General features: G+C 33.4%; 2 protein-coding genes across 2 annotated transcripts; one reads left to right on the top strand and one right to left on the bottom strand.

Moving 5' to 3' along the window:
* Nucleotides 1-214: 214 nt before the first annotated feature.
* LOC125206173 (uracil phosphoribosyltransferase) lies at nt 215-2,919 on the bottom strand. Its single transcript, XM_048105460.2, has 12 exons — nt 2,767-2,919; nt 2,623-2,701; nt 2,459-2,517; nt 2,166-2,243; nt 1,946-2,027; nt 1,675-1,723; nt 1,383-1,444; nt 983-1,050; nt 784-839; nt 660-707; nt 463-562; nt 215-352 (listed from the first exon to the last, which is right to left on the bottom strand). The coding sequence occupies exons 1-11, from the start codon at nt 2,818-2,820 to the stop codon at nt 511-513; spliced, it is 687 nt and encodes a 228-aa protein (XP_047961417.2). The 5' UTR covers nt 2,821-2,919; the 3' UTR covers nt 215-352; nt 463-510.
* Nucleotides 2,920-11,241: 8,322 nt separating this feature from the next.
* Nucleotides 11,242-12,431, top strand: LOC125203134 (Cysteine/Histidine-rich C1 domain family protein). Its single transcript, XM_048101426.2, has one exon. The coding sequence runs from the start codon at nt 11,267-11,269 to the stop codon at nt 12,218-12,220; it is 954 nt and encodes a 317-aa protein (XP_047957383.1). The 5' UTR covers nt 11,242-11,266; the 3' UTR covers nt 12,221-12,431.
* The last annotated feature ends 1,327 nt before the right edge of the window (nt 12,432-13,758 follow it).

Below are 13,758 nucleotides of genomic sequence, written 5' to 3'. Positions count from 1 at the left end.
TTATTCATTTATCTGCCAATGAGCACCTTATGATAAATTGATCAACTCAATATTATTTACTAGTATATTTCGTTAGTATTGTGTGTTTATGCAATAATATTAGAAGACCAAACATTTTCTATTCCAAAAATCGATTGCCCTAAAATTTATTCAACTTTTTTTAAGGTTTTGACTTATTTATGAATTTGCAATAATGTAGTAAGTTCATTAAAAATAATACCAAAATATAAAACTAATATAATGTTAAGAAATTGAAGCCAGATACAAAACTGATACATAGAACAAAATGATATTTGTAATGGTAGAGAATGAAAGAAGTGCCCTCATCACCAGTGGGCTTGATTTGAATTACCTGAGTTCAACAAACTTAAGTCAATAACAAAACTGAAAATTACTTGCTTGAATGCTTTTGAGGTTTCAATGAACATCAAACTCACGAATCGTAGGCAGAGAATGACGTACCTTGTCTTATAATCGTAACAAAATTGGGGGTAATGAAGTTTGCCATATTTATGTGCCAAAGCTACGATCGCCAGCATCTCCAAGTCCGGGAATTATGAACCTGAAAAATGACCAGCAATTATAAAATCTACCAAAAAACAAAAAGTTTAATGTAAGCCAAGCAACCATTGATAAACTCCCTTGAATTACTAGCCTACCCTTTCTCGTTAACAGTTGGGTCGAGGATTCCAGCATACACATGAAGCCTGAGATTCAATAAGAGATAGTTACTTAAACCATACATCGCAAAAGCTTATCACCAGAATCATCAAATATATTTACCCAGGGAACTTCTCGCTTAATTTCTGAAGGGCAGGAGGAGCAGCGACGGCAGCTATCTGAAGCAAAAAGCAAATGCCAGAACCACGTAAAGTGGCTATCCACAATTAAGATATGAAGCCAACGATGTGAATCAAACTATAAGCAATGGTGTAGCTACAATGTGAATTAAGATAGAAGTAATTTAACATGGAAAACCAACCACTTTTATTTGCTTGTTGTCAACGCCTCGATCCTTTATCAATTGTATAGCTGCAACCACGGTACCACCTAAAACATTATGAGAAGAAACATCAAACCATGTCACCAATCACCATCAGAAGAATGTGCAGAATACTTCATTTAATGTACACACTTTCAGCAACATTGATATAAAATCCTCTGCTCCTGAAATGCTCAAACCTATCTGCCAATAGCTATATTTTAAAAGGATTTTTTCCTGTACATGAATTTGTGAAACTCCTGTGGGTATCTACTATCTAAAACTTAAACGATGAGCTTGACGTAGAGAAGGCTTTCTTTCAGCTGAAGAGAAACCCATATTATTGTAACATTGGCAGTACACATTTGTTATAATGTTAACAATATCTGAAAATCTTTACCTGTCGCAAGCATGGGATCTACCACGAATACTCGAGAGCCTTCAGGAAATTTATCTGGCAGCCTATTTTAAAGTGAAAAGTTGATCAGACTCAGACTATTGGAAAGCCTGACTTAAATAGCAACTATTAAGATCAAGAAGAAACTGGAGGCAAATCTAAAACATTTTCTTGAGCTTGCAGTTATAGAATATAGATTGAGTGAAGAGTTCAATGCACAAGACAGGATTTGAAACATGTAGAACACATTTAATCTACTTCACCGCTATAGACTTTGTTTGCCATCTCTACTTACTTGTTCAAATATACAGATGGCTGAAGTGTTTCTTCATTTCGGCCGATACCTAGCATTATTAGATCCAGTCAAAAGGAAATTTTTAGGTAGGACAAACATGAGTTAATCATAATATAAACTCAATGAATCAAAGATAATGCACGAGTAAACAACTACATCAACAAGTGAGTTTGTAAACTGTAGCACCATAGCCAGGGAAAACAGGCATTCAAAATGTATAATGTTTGAAATGTTATCCATTTTAGTAATAAGAAAAACAACATATCCATACCTAAATGATATGTATTCATCGCTGGCAAAACTGATGGTGCATGCTCTGCCAAAGCCAGGCCAGCTCTCAATATGGGCACAATCTGTAGGATAACGATTGTTGCAAGTCTTAAGCGAAATATCCAACTACTAAAGTAAAAAATTTAAGACAAAATGTTACAACTTCATTCAGAATCATATAAAAGGTAGAGAGTAGAATGATGTTTGAGATTGAGACTAACTGCAATGGGTTCCCTTGGATCAATAAATTCCACTGTTGTAACACCCATTGGCGACGGGATCTCTCCGCTGATAGTTGGCTGACAGTAATTAAAAAAACACCAAACTTTAGGTCAAATTTGTATCCATAGATAGATATTCTAGCAATAAGCTTAACATACATCCCTAAATAAACTAAAAGTCTACAAATTGCTTTATCAAGAAACACAAAGTTAGCTCTTTTTCAGTTAATTACAAATGAAAAAAACACAATGCAGCATCAGCTATCCAAAATAGGAGTTATGAAAGAACTCACAAGCCACTCCCTTGATGCCTCATATATCAGCAATCTCCCAAGCTCAGCCATAGCATTCTCTGAAAAAACATAATCAAACATTTAAAGAAGAAAAAAAGAAATCTTCATAATATATTTAAAAAAAGGGTAGAAAAAGAATATTCCATGGCCTAAGTTGGACTTACTGAATACGGGGCAAGGCGTCTGCTCATTCCGAAGAACTGAAATCCAGTGCTTAATTAAAGGGTGCGGCGGGACGACCACCTACATCATAATCCGCAATTAATTAACTAATTACAAACATTATTCGAATTAATCCGAAAACTCACCAACATTCTGTTGCCAGACACAACAGAATTCTCCACCGTCGCTTGGCAATTCATGGAAACGGCGCGGCGTTGTCGACAATCCGAGTGCAAACCCTGACGATTGCTATAAATATTAAACAATCTGAGCAAATCTTTCCTAAAAAGTCAGGATGTAATTAAAAGAAAATAAAAGAAATATTACTCCCTCCGTCCATAAAAATTCGTCAAAGTTAGTGGATTGTGGATTTTACTTTTAAAATATTAGTTTTATAATAAAATATGAGTAGAAATGAGTTAGTGGAATATGGGGTCCACTACTAAAAATAATAAAAATGAAATGGAACAAATTTTAGGGGACGGACGGAAATGGAAAACTGAAACAAATTTTCATGGACAGAAGGAGTAATGATAGCGATTACGCGCGTGAGGAATGACGCACCGTTGCCTTAATTAAATGTGGTGAGGCTAATAAGAGTGGAGAATTCATAACGGCGAAGCCCATTTTTTATGATTAAAAAAAAGGGTGATGCCACTTTATGGCTTGGCCATAATCAGATTTTACAATCAAATTTAATGCACTTAGAAAGTATCAAAATTCCATGACTATCTTACCCTTTGCTTTAAATCATCCAGAAACATTTGCTGCTTTATATATACGTTCTATACTAGTAGTAATTATTTCTTCTCTTATTTTCCAAGATTTTATTTCGTCTTAGTCATAGTATTTGTTCATGAAGGTGACTTAATATACATAAGGCAGTGGAAACGGAATATTAAAATAGTAAGGCATTTCCAATTAAAAGTAATATCACTAGTATATTTAATTGAAAATAAATACTACTATTTACTTACATTTTTATTAATTTTTTAGTTTATATTGTTTTAGTTTGATGGGAAAATTGATATTCCGCTTTAATGTTATAAGTTTGTAACGCAGTCTGTATTTTAGTTCATACTAGTAAATTTCATTCAATTGTTATTCAATTCAATTGTAAATTTGGGATTTCATTTAGTCTTAATATGCAATATTTTTAAAATTTATTAATAATTTATAATAATTCAATACATCATAAATATAATAAGTAAATATATAGGACTACCAATATATATACTATACGTAATATCATAATCATAAATAATAACTTTTATACAATATTAATACAAATACGTATTATTAATATTAATTTAAGATACTACCCCATATTATAATAATTTGATTAAGAAGAATTCATAATAATAACTTCATACACCATAATGTTACTTAATATTAATGTATATAATAAACTAGAAAGGAGTATATAAATTTATAATTAAATATATTAAGTAATGACATTATGCTACACGATATCAAACTATAGCCATTTCTGTTACTTTAATTTACTAGTAGTACTTATTCTTATTATTCCCAATGTTCTTAATAATTTAACACCATTTAATTCGATACGAGTTTTTATAAATATAATAAAAAATTGATTGAAAAAGTTAGTGACATACAGGTCCTATTTTTATATATTAGTTTTATAATATAATATGAGTGAGAATGAGTTAGTGGATTGTGATCCATTATAAAAAAAATGGTAAAAGTGAAAGATGACAAATTTTTAGGGACGGACGAAAAAGAAAATAAGTAACAAATTTTCAGGAATAGAGGGAGTATTATTTTTTTAGAATCGTAGTTACTAGTATAATTTAATTGTAATCATATGATTAGACTTATCCATTTTGGAGTGTTAAAGTAAATGTTATTCAATCCGTTAAAATACTCTTTCTGGCTTAAAGCCTTAAAGAATATGCATTTGGGTTCGTCTCGATTTTAATACAAAATTAGTAAAATAAGAGAGGGGTAGAGAAAAAAAGTAATTAAAATATTATTAGCAGAGAATGGATCTCACGTCACTAGAGAAAAAATAATTTCCAAAATTAAAAAGTGTATATTCTTGTTGAACTAATCAAAAATGAAAAAATATATGTTCTTGTAGGACGAATGGACTAAAAAAAAGTGAATAAAGTAAAGAGTAAAGTAAGAAAACAAATAAATTAAAGTGAAAAAAATGTTAATTACCTCGACTATAACGGAACTTTCCTAAGTGAAAAAATTATTTAATTATAATGGAAAATTTCTGATATGGAATAAACGTACATGCTTAATTAATTCAAGATTAATTGTGCAATAAACATACATACTTCATTAGGATCCGATAATAATTATTTTTGGGAAATAGAGTTTGTAATTAGTAAAGACGGAAATTAGTTTCAACATTTAATTTGAAATTAAATATGTATTCTCTCTCCAAAATTGGAAGGAAAGAGTGATTTGTGTAAAACTAGTTAAGCACTATCTAAAACTATTATTTTATTATATTACTTTTGCAATTATTTACAGAAATACCACCATGTGGCCAGCCACATTGTGGCCGCATAGCATTATTGTAAAAAAAAAAGATTCCAAAGAAACTGGGAACGAATCCAATTTCTTGAGCACGGCACGTAGACTTACCTTCTTCTCTCATTTCCATAAATACCACACGAATAATATTTGGAAATAAGTGCAACATTTGCAGCTATGATTTCTTGATTAATTAATGGAATGATTCGTACCTAATCAAAACTAATGTAAATCGTTTCTTATTTACCGCAGTCAAATCTTATAAGCTATTTCATTTTCCTTTCTCCATTAAAGATAGTTATAAAATTTTGGAATTCAATAATGACTAGGGGTGCTTAACCGTTTCTCCGGTTCTCGGTTAACCGGAATCGAAACAGAAACCGACCGGTTAATTGAGGAGCCGGGAACCGGAAAATCAGTTCCGGTTTCGGTACCGGTTCCTATTTTTTGAAAAATATTGGTTCCAGTTCTAACCAGAACCGATCGGTTCTTAATCGGGAACCGAATTGCATTTTAATTTCAATTTTATTTTATATTTTAAAATAATATTTTATACTATATGTATATATGTGTGTGTATGCTGCTATGTGCGTGCGTATATGTGTTGTGTGCGTGAGTAAGTTGTTGTGTGTGTGTTTGTACATGGTTGTGTGTGTATGTTGCTATTTTTTTGGTTAAATGTTGTTGTGTGTGTTCATGTGTCGTGTGTGGGTGTTTTGCTGTGTTGTTAAATAATGATGTGTGTGTGCATGTGTTGCTTTTATATTTTGCAGATTTATGCTGTTTCTTTTATTTTCTTTCTGTTTGTTTTTTTAGTATTAGATAGTATATGGAGTAATATTTAGGAGTTGATTTCTTTTAGGTATTGAACATAAAATTGTCGTCTTGTCGGTTAGTTTGTGTGAGTTTGATTGAATTTTTAGTTATTTAATATATTGAAATTTTAGTTATTGGATGATAAATATTGAATCATTTATATCTTTATTCAAATAAATTCGGATTAAATACTAAAAATCGATTCCGGTTTCGAACCGGAATCAATTGGTTCTTAACCGGCCGGTTCCGATCTAGTTCCGATTATGAGATTCATGAAAATTTAAAACCGTATAAACGGTCAACCGGTCCGGTTAAAACCGGAACCGACCGAATAAGCAGGCCTAATAATGACAACCTCCGAATCCATGAGAAAAATACATAATCCTAGGTATGCACACGTTCAAAAACCGCCAGTTCCAATTCGGAACTAGCGGTTCACGGTTTAGAAATTTCTTGAACCTGAACCGGCCCGGATAGTTTTTTTGGTGGTTCCGACAGTGGTTCAGAACCATCGGTTTTTGGCCTAAACGGGCGGCGCCAAGCCGATTCGGCGGTTCGTTTTTTTTTTTTTTTTTTTTTTTTTTTTGTCTTTTTAGTCTTTATTCATCTAAGAAATGTGTGTAAATAAAATTTAAACAATAAAGATAAAAATTGCAATTTTATTGATATAAATTTAAACGAGATTACAAGTTACAACTATTGCAATTTACAACTTGAAGTCTTAACGATAAATTTAAATATTTGTTGCTTTTTTAATTGTCTATTTTTATCATTATTATATAAATTATATTCATAGTTGTTTTTTCACACATTTTAATCAATACATTGAGAAAAATGAATAACATACCTACATTTAAATCCAATTATTTGAACTATGTCCACATTCTGTAAATTTACAAATTATGAGCAACATGCAACATTCAAATTTAATTAAACTATTCAAACTACACTATTCTAGTTGATGCTATTATTAACTATAAATTTGTCTTAGAAAAAGAATTATGACAAAAATAAATATAAAAATAGTAAATAATAAAATATAAAAAATAAAGAAAGTTTTGTCTTCTATATTAGAAAAAGAATAATGAATGGTCTAAACATGTACATGAAAGAAAATATTTCAACATATTTTGTCCTACGTCGAAATTGAAACATAAAATATTCAAGGATGTCTTTATTATGAAATTTTTGTATTTATTATTTTATGAAAATTGATTTTTAAATATAAAAATTAATTTTTATAATTAATAAATATATTTTTTTAAAATTTTATTTGAACCGCCTGTTCGAACCGTTGAACCGGCGGTTTGGAACCGACGGTTCCGGTTTCTGAAAATCATGAACCTGAACAGAACCGTCAGGCGGTTCGAACCGCCGCCGCCGGTTCTAATTCCGGGTTACGAACCGGCGGTTCGGTTCAATTTGTGCATGCCTACATAATCTCATTACAAGTGTAACTATTCATAATTGCGTATGAGAATACGAATAATAAGATAGAATATTTATACCATTGTTATTAGGGAAAGCATGTTTCGAGCACGTTGCACCGATAAAATTGCTAAACAATAGAATTTTGAAGATTGATAGTAATTAACTTTTATGTCTTGATTTTTCTTGAGCTTTTGTTGAACTAGCCTTGATTGTTGTAAGTCACTAATCGGTGATAGCTTTGATTGATTTATGTTTATGTATTCATACAAAAATTGTCACATAAGTATTGATGCATGATAGAGAGAAATCATTGTAAAACTTGAGTCGGATGAACGTAGAACTAATTATAATAACTAAAAAGTTAGTGAAATCATTATCCTTAAAATTTCACTATTTGTCTGATATATCTCCTTTACATTTATTTATTTCTGTTTAGTTTCACAATTTTAAGACCAAAACCCTATCTCATATCACAATCCACCAAAGATGATATTGTCTTCTAGAGATATTTCTAATAAGGTTTTATTATAAAAAACCTAGTTAGTTGAAATTTATTCTAAATAAACTCTTGGAATTCTTTGGAAAAATAAATTAATTAAATTTGAGATAACAACAAACTCGAATAATCAATGTACATTAAAATGTTTTAAACACAAGAAATAAATTAAATTGAAAAGGGCCCAAATGACTTTAATCAATATTTGAATAGTAAGTTAATACTAATTACGATAGTTGTACCAATCAATACACATAACGTAAAAAATTAAATTAGGTTCAAAATTTGTAAGGTTGGAAACCTATTAGCTTTAGATCTAAACAAATATGATTGGATCCCTAGCAAATTCCCAAGTAGTCCACTATAAAATGCTTAAAGAGAATTAGATCACTACACACAGTTGTCTAAGTGGAACTCCTCCTAGATTCGGGCATGTTCAAGTTCCTTGTTATAGTAAGAAATGGGCTCAAATCTGACCCTTTATGGGCGTTCAAGGAGCAAGCTTCAAATGTGGAGGGCCCTAGTTATATATCTGGCCCGCACTGTTCTTTGTTGTTATGTGCAGAAATGAATTCTCCGTAATTTGGTGGTATTTGAAACTTGCCACAAAGTCTACACCCAGAAATGGAGATGAATTGGCAGCTTTACCCATCCCAAATTCTTTCTCCCCCCAAAAATCACAAACTCAGCTGCAAAAGAATAAACTACAACATCCCTAATTTTCCGCATCTCTACTACCCACTCGATTCGTCGCCGTTCACGGTTCACAGTGTTGAAATCGCTTTTGCCACCATGTGTTTAGGTATGTGCTTCTTGCGTAACGCACAGTGGAAGGTGAATGTTCGTGCGGTGATCAGAGGGATTGCTGATCTGATCATGGGCGCCGCAGCTGGAGATACTCTGACGTCGATCAATAGACACGTTCGTGAGCCACTGCGGGTGGAATTCGGTGGCGGAGAAAGATGGGGGTGTGCGTGGAGGTGGCGAGGGGAGTTAAGAGCAGAGTTAGAGAGAGGATGTGGGGAATACGATTGAGGCGGTGATGGGAGTGGCGGAGATTGGAGAGTTGATCAAAGCTGCGTTGACGGCACGGAGGAGAGTGGGCGGAAAGGGTCTTCGCTTCAAGCGGTGGATGATTTCATGGTGGCGCTTCTCTCTCTTTGAGACAAATCTTAACCAATATTAATTTGTGGGTATTTTGGTCATATTAGTTTTTAGAACTCTGATAAAAAAAATGACATAAAATTCCAAATTGTATAGTTCAAGTTTTGTATAGGGAACAATGAACAACAGAAATGGATGGGATATCTGTGGACCCTACACACCCAAATCTTACCGGTTTTAATTCTTCCCTACCCATAACAAACAACTTGAACAGCCCCACACTATCTCCAGCTGTGATATTTTCTCTTTACAAGACTTTAGAGTGACAATTTAGTGATCATGTAATGCTCAAATTTTGAGTAAATGTAATTTATTTGAAAATTCAAGATTTTAATCTTTTGATAGAGTGATGGGTTGCAAAACAAAATCTATAATAAGATATATCCTGACCCCTACGTACATGATTAGAAATCGAATTATAACATATATCTTGCTTTCAAAAATGTATTTAATTTTGTAAAATTAATTTATAAAGTATCAAAAGTTTTTCTCTGAGATACAACATTTAACCAAGTTTAATCAATACTGATTTGTGATCAAAATTTAGTGAAGTTTAAATACTTCTACATTGAACCATTCTCAATGCAATCTATATCGATTTTTGAAAAAAATTCAAATACCACCTACCCTTCCTTCCACTAAATATGAAACTCATGTTCCAACTCGTACAGTTAGTTTGTCAGCCCCTAACTTCAAGAGGTTGAGATCACAATAGTATATACCAAGTGCTTCCTTAAAAAATGAAAAAATAACTAATCAATTTACTAAATAATACATTATCTCCTCCGTTACGTAATTTGACCGTTTCCACAGGCACGTACATAACACCATTGTTTAGTAAACTGACATTCATATCTCTTATTATAACAAAATTATTAATGGTACGTAATTAGTTAAAAAATTTCTATATTTAAATTTTGTCTAATTTTAGAGACGGTCCAAAATAGTGAAACTAGTCAATTTTTTTAAAGGAAGGGAGTATTATTACTATAATTGTACTAATCAATACTCATAACGAAAAATATAATTATATTAGGTTCAAAATTTATTTAAGTTAGAACCTATTAGCTTTAGACCAATCCAAATATCGTTGCATCCCTAGCCAATCCCTAAGTAGTCCACTATAAAATGTTTAAAGCGAATTAGATAACAATACAAGTTGTTAAACAAAAGAATTTTTTTGAAAATCCTCTCCTACTAGAATTTGAAATTACTCTCTTTTTCTGTGATATTTTCTCGTTGCAAGGTTTAGAGTTTGACAATGTATTAATCATGCAATAATCAAATTTTGAGTAAATGAAATTAATTGATTTAAAGATTCAAGAATTTGATCTTTTTGGTAGAGTGAGGGATCGTGTCTAAATATTTTATTGTAGTAAGATATATCAAGACCGCTATAAACATGACTAGAAATCTAATTATTTCATATATTGCTTTCGAAAATATAGTATTTAATTTTGTAAATTGAATTTATAAATTTTCAGAAGTTTGTTTTCGAAAATATAGTATTTAATTTTGTAAATTTGATTTATAAATTTTCAAAAGTTTTTCTATGAGAATTTACATTGAACTGCAAGCTTAATCGATACTGATTTATGATCAAAATTTAGTGAAGTTAAATTAATACTTATATAATGTAGAATCGAACTACTCCTACATTGAACCATTCTCAATGAAATCTATACCAATTTTTTAAATGCAAATACGAACTCATGTTCCGACTCGAATAATTAGTTGTCAGCACCCAACTTCAAGAGGATGAGATTACAATAGTATATACCCAAGTGCTTCATTAAATAATGGGAAAAATAACTAATCAACTTAATATAACAATACATTGTCTCCTCCGTTAGTAATTTGACCGTTTCCACAGACACATAACACCATTGTTTAGTACATTGACATTCGATCACCAAGATTACTTCCTTTTATATCTCTTATTATAACAAAATTATGAGTAGAATCTTTGATATTTCTTGATATTCCCCATCAAATCGAAGACTAGTTAATTAGTAACATCAATTCATCAAATTTTACAAACTAAATATGTACTCATCACGACAGGTAGATTGATCAAGATTCATCCAATCCTGAAATTCCAGCTCACACTATCTAACCCAAAGTCTTTTTTTATTCACAAAATAAACATCAAAATCAATGCAGGCCCTTGCTAATTTTGTCCTTGAAAGATAATCACATTTTGAATCAACAAGGAAGGCTGAATTAGAATGGCCCCATTACCCAAAAACTCTATAGACCACTTCACTCACCCTCACCCTCTAACTGCAGCTGATGATATCAACCAAGAATTCTCCTGTGATGGCTGCAAGACTCTCGGAAACGGGAAGCGATTCCGCTGCAACGCCTGCGATTTCGACCTCCACGACTACTGCGCCACCTGTCCCCGCTCCCTCTCATCCTTCATGCACCCCCATCCCCTCACCCTCGTCCTACGGAAGCCGGCATCCGCCAAGGCCGCCCGCCTAGTCGACCGCGTCTGCGACCTCTGTCGCGAAACGGTAGATGGGCTCTTCTACCGGTGCAAGGAGTGCGAGTTCGACGTGCACCCACTCTGCACGCAGCTGCCGGAGAAGCTCAACCACGCCCTCCACACCATCCATCCTTTGATCCTCCAGTCCTCGCCTGCAGAGGGCTCCTGTGCCGTCTGCAGGCGCCTATGTGGCGGGTGGCGTTATGGGTGCCGTGTTTGTAGGGTTGACATTCACTTGGAGTGCGTGTTGGAACCCGTGGTCGGGTACCAACAACATGACCGTAGTATTGGTCAAGAGGGAATCCCCATGTTCGATCATAGCATGGGGATTCCCTTCCATGCCCCACATGGGTTTGCTCCATTTTACGGGTACCCAGGTTATGACCCTAGGTTCAATATGTACCATGGTGGTCAATACATGTATCCATCTGCAAATTTTGGGTTACAAACCCAAAATTTGCAGGTGGGGGCAAGTAATAATAATAATAATAATGAGAGTCGAGTGGGAAAGTCAATGTTTGGTCTAGTAAAACAGCTTGGATTTGGAGCGATATCAAATACTCCCTCTGTCCCATTAAAAATGCAACGTTTTCCTTTTTTGGTTGTCCCATTAAAAATGAAACGTTTCCTAAAATGGAAACAACTCTATCTCTACTTTTTCATCTCTCTTACTTTACTCTCTCTTCATTAACTCACAAAACAACACTACATAAAATCCCGTGCCGATTCCCAAATGTTGCATTTTAAGTGGGACGGAGGGAGTATGATTTTTGGAGTGGATGTATCTGGGCTATTTTTAGGGACTGGTTAATGTGTAACTTAATTGCATTTGAGGAGAAATTCTTGTTTTTTCTTGTTTATAAATATTGCGTAGACGGATATATCAAATAATATCCCTTTTAGCTTTGAATTGTGCATTGGACTTTGTTAATTTTCGGATTGAGACATTGCTATTACCTAGCACGTACCCTTGATGCAACACGTACAATTATTGGTTTTGATCCCAGCTAATCAGATTCAGATTAATATAATTGTGATTCTTCTAAATTATATATTAATTTCTCAATCTGGCATGAGAAAATTGTATTAGAAAGATTAAATAGATGAGGATAATTTGCTTGTTGGATCCCATGGGACAAAGTATATGATACAGAACAAGATGTGATATGGTTGATATGCATATAGCAGGATTTGCATACTTAGTCAGTATTACAGTATTAGTTTGAATTTTGAATTAAGTTGTTGCAAATTTCTTTCGTTTTGTAAGTCTACATATTGAGGCTCTCATGGTGACAACTGTGATTGGAGAGATCACCTATTTAGACGGTTGTAGACCGTGGCTTCTGTGTGAGGATTGGCCTCCTTCATAAGGATTATTTTCTGTTCCAGTTCGATTAATTATATTAAGTTCCTTCCCTTTTCCGTTTACGTTCTTGTTCATCTAGCTCCGGCCTTTACTCCGTATCAATTTGGTGCGGTGAACGATGGTCAATTCTCGGACAGAATCCACAGTTGATGATGTGGTTGGATTGGAGAAGGCTATAGCAAAGATGGAGAATTTCATGTTGGAGTTTCGAGCTTCTCGTGCTTCACCATTGATGACCTTTCCAACGTTTGATGGATCTGAGGCTCTCGTGTGGCTCGCACGGTCACACCAATATTTCCTCATCAACAAACCCCATTGGATAGATGTGTCGACGTAGCCATCAACGGTATATCCGGTCCAGAAATGCCATGGCTAAAATTGCTCCTTATGCATTGTTCTTCATTGTCATGGGACAAATTCACGCAAGAGTTGTTACGACGCTTTAGAGATGTTGCTGTCCGTATTGCCAAATACCAGCCAAAACACCTACCCACATCCGATGATAATACCACAGTTATTCCACCCTCCCTACCCACCGTGATAACAGCATTATTGTCCTCTAGTTCGCGTATAACAGCCCTGCAGGAGATACTGCCTAAATAAAAAGAGATTTATTTCAATATATAAGTGGAGAACAAACTAAAAAAAAAGGTAGACATCTTAGGTGGAAAAGTATACATCTTGAGAAGTTTTGTAAAGTAATTTGAGAAGTTGACCGGAATACTTTTTATATATAAATGATAATTATTTGTTTAATCATTTTGAATATTCATAGTTGCTTCACATCATTCATATAATAATATATCATAACTGAAAACTATATGAGATTAGGAATGAAGACCTCCAATATCTAGAGCATAACT

The sequence above is a fragment of the Salvia hispanica genome, chromosome 6, assembly GCF_029641045.1.
Source record: "Salvia hispanica isolate PSC_SH4W2 chromosome 6, Shi_PSC_v1, whole genome shotgun sequence".
Classification (NCBI taxonomy): Eukaryota; Viridiplantae; Streptophyta; class Magnoliopsida; order Lamiales; family Lamiaceae; genus Salvia; species Salvia hispanica.
Note: the sequence above shows the minus strand (reverse complement) of the source record. Positions and strands in the feature narration are given on the sequence as shown.

Excerpts from the sequence above, each read along its gene's own strand:
- LOC125206173 (XM_048105460.2), bottom strand. The coding sequence starts at position 2,820 with ATGAATTGCCAAGCGACGGTGGAGAATTCTGTTGTGTCTGGCAACAGA. Across the intron at positions 1,445-1,674 it reads CCATCTGTATATTTGAACAA|GCTGCCAGATAAATTTCCTG; the intron begins GTAAGTAGAGAT and ends ACTTTAAAATAG. Across the intron at positions 563-659 it reads CCAACTGTTAACGAGAAAGG|GTTCATAATTCCCGGACTTG; the intron begins GTAGGCTAGTAA and ends GTCATTTTTCAG.
- LOC125203134 (XM_048101426.2), top strand. The coding sequence starts at position 11,267 with ATGGCCCCATTACCCAAAAACTCTATAGACCACTTCACTCACCCTCAC.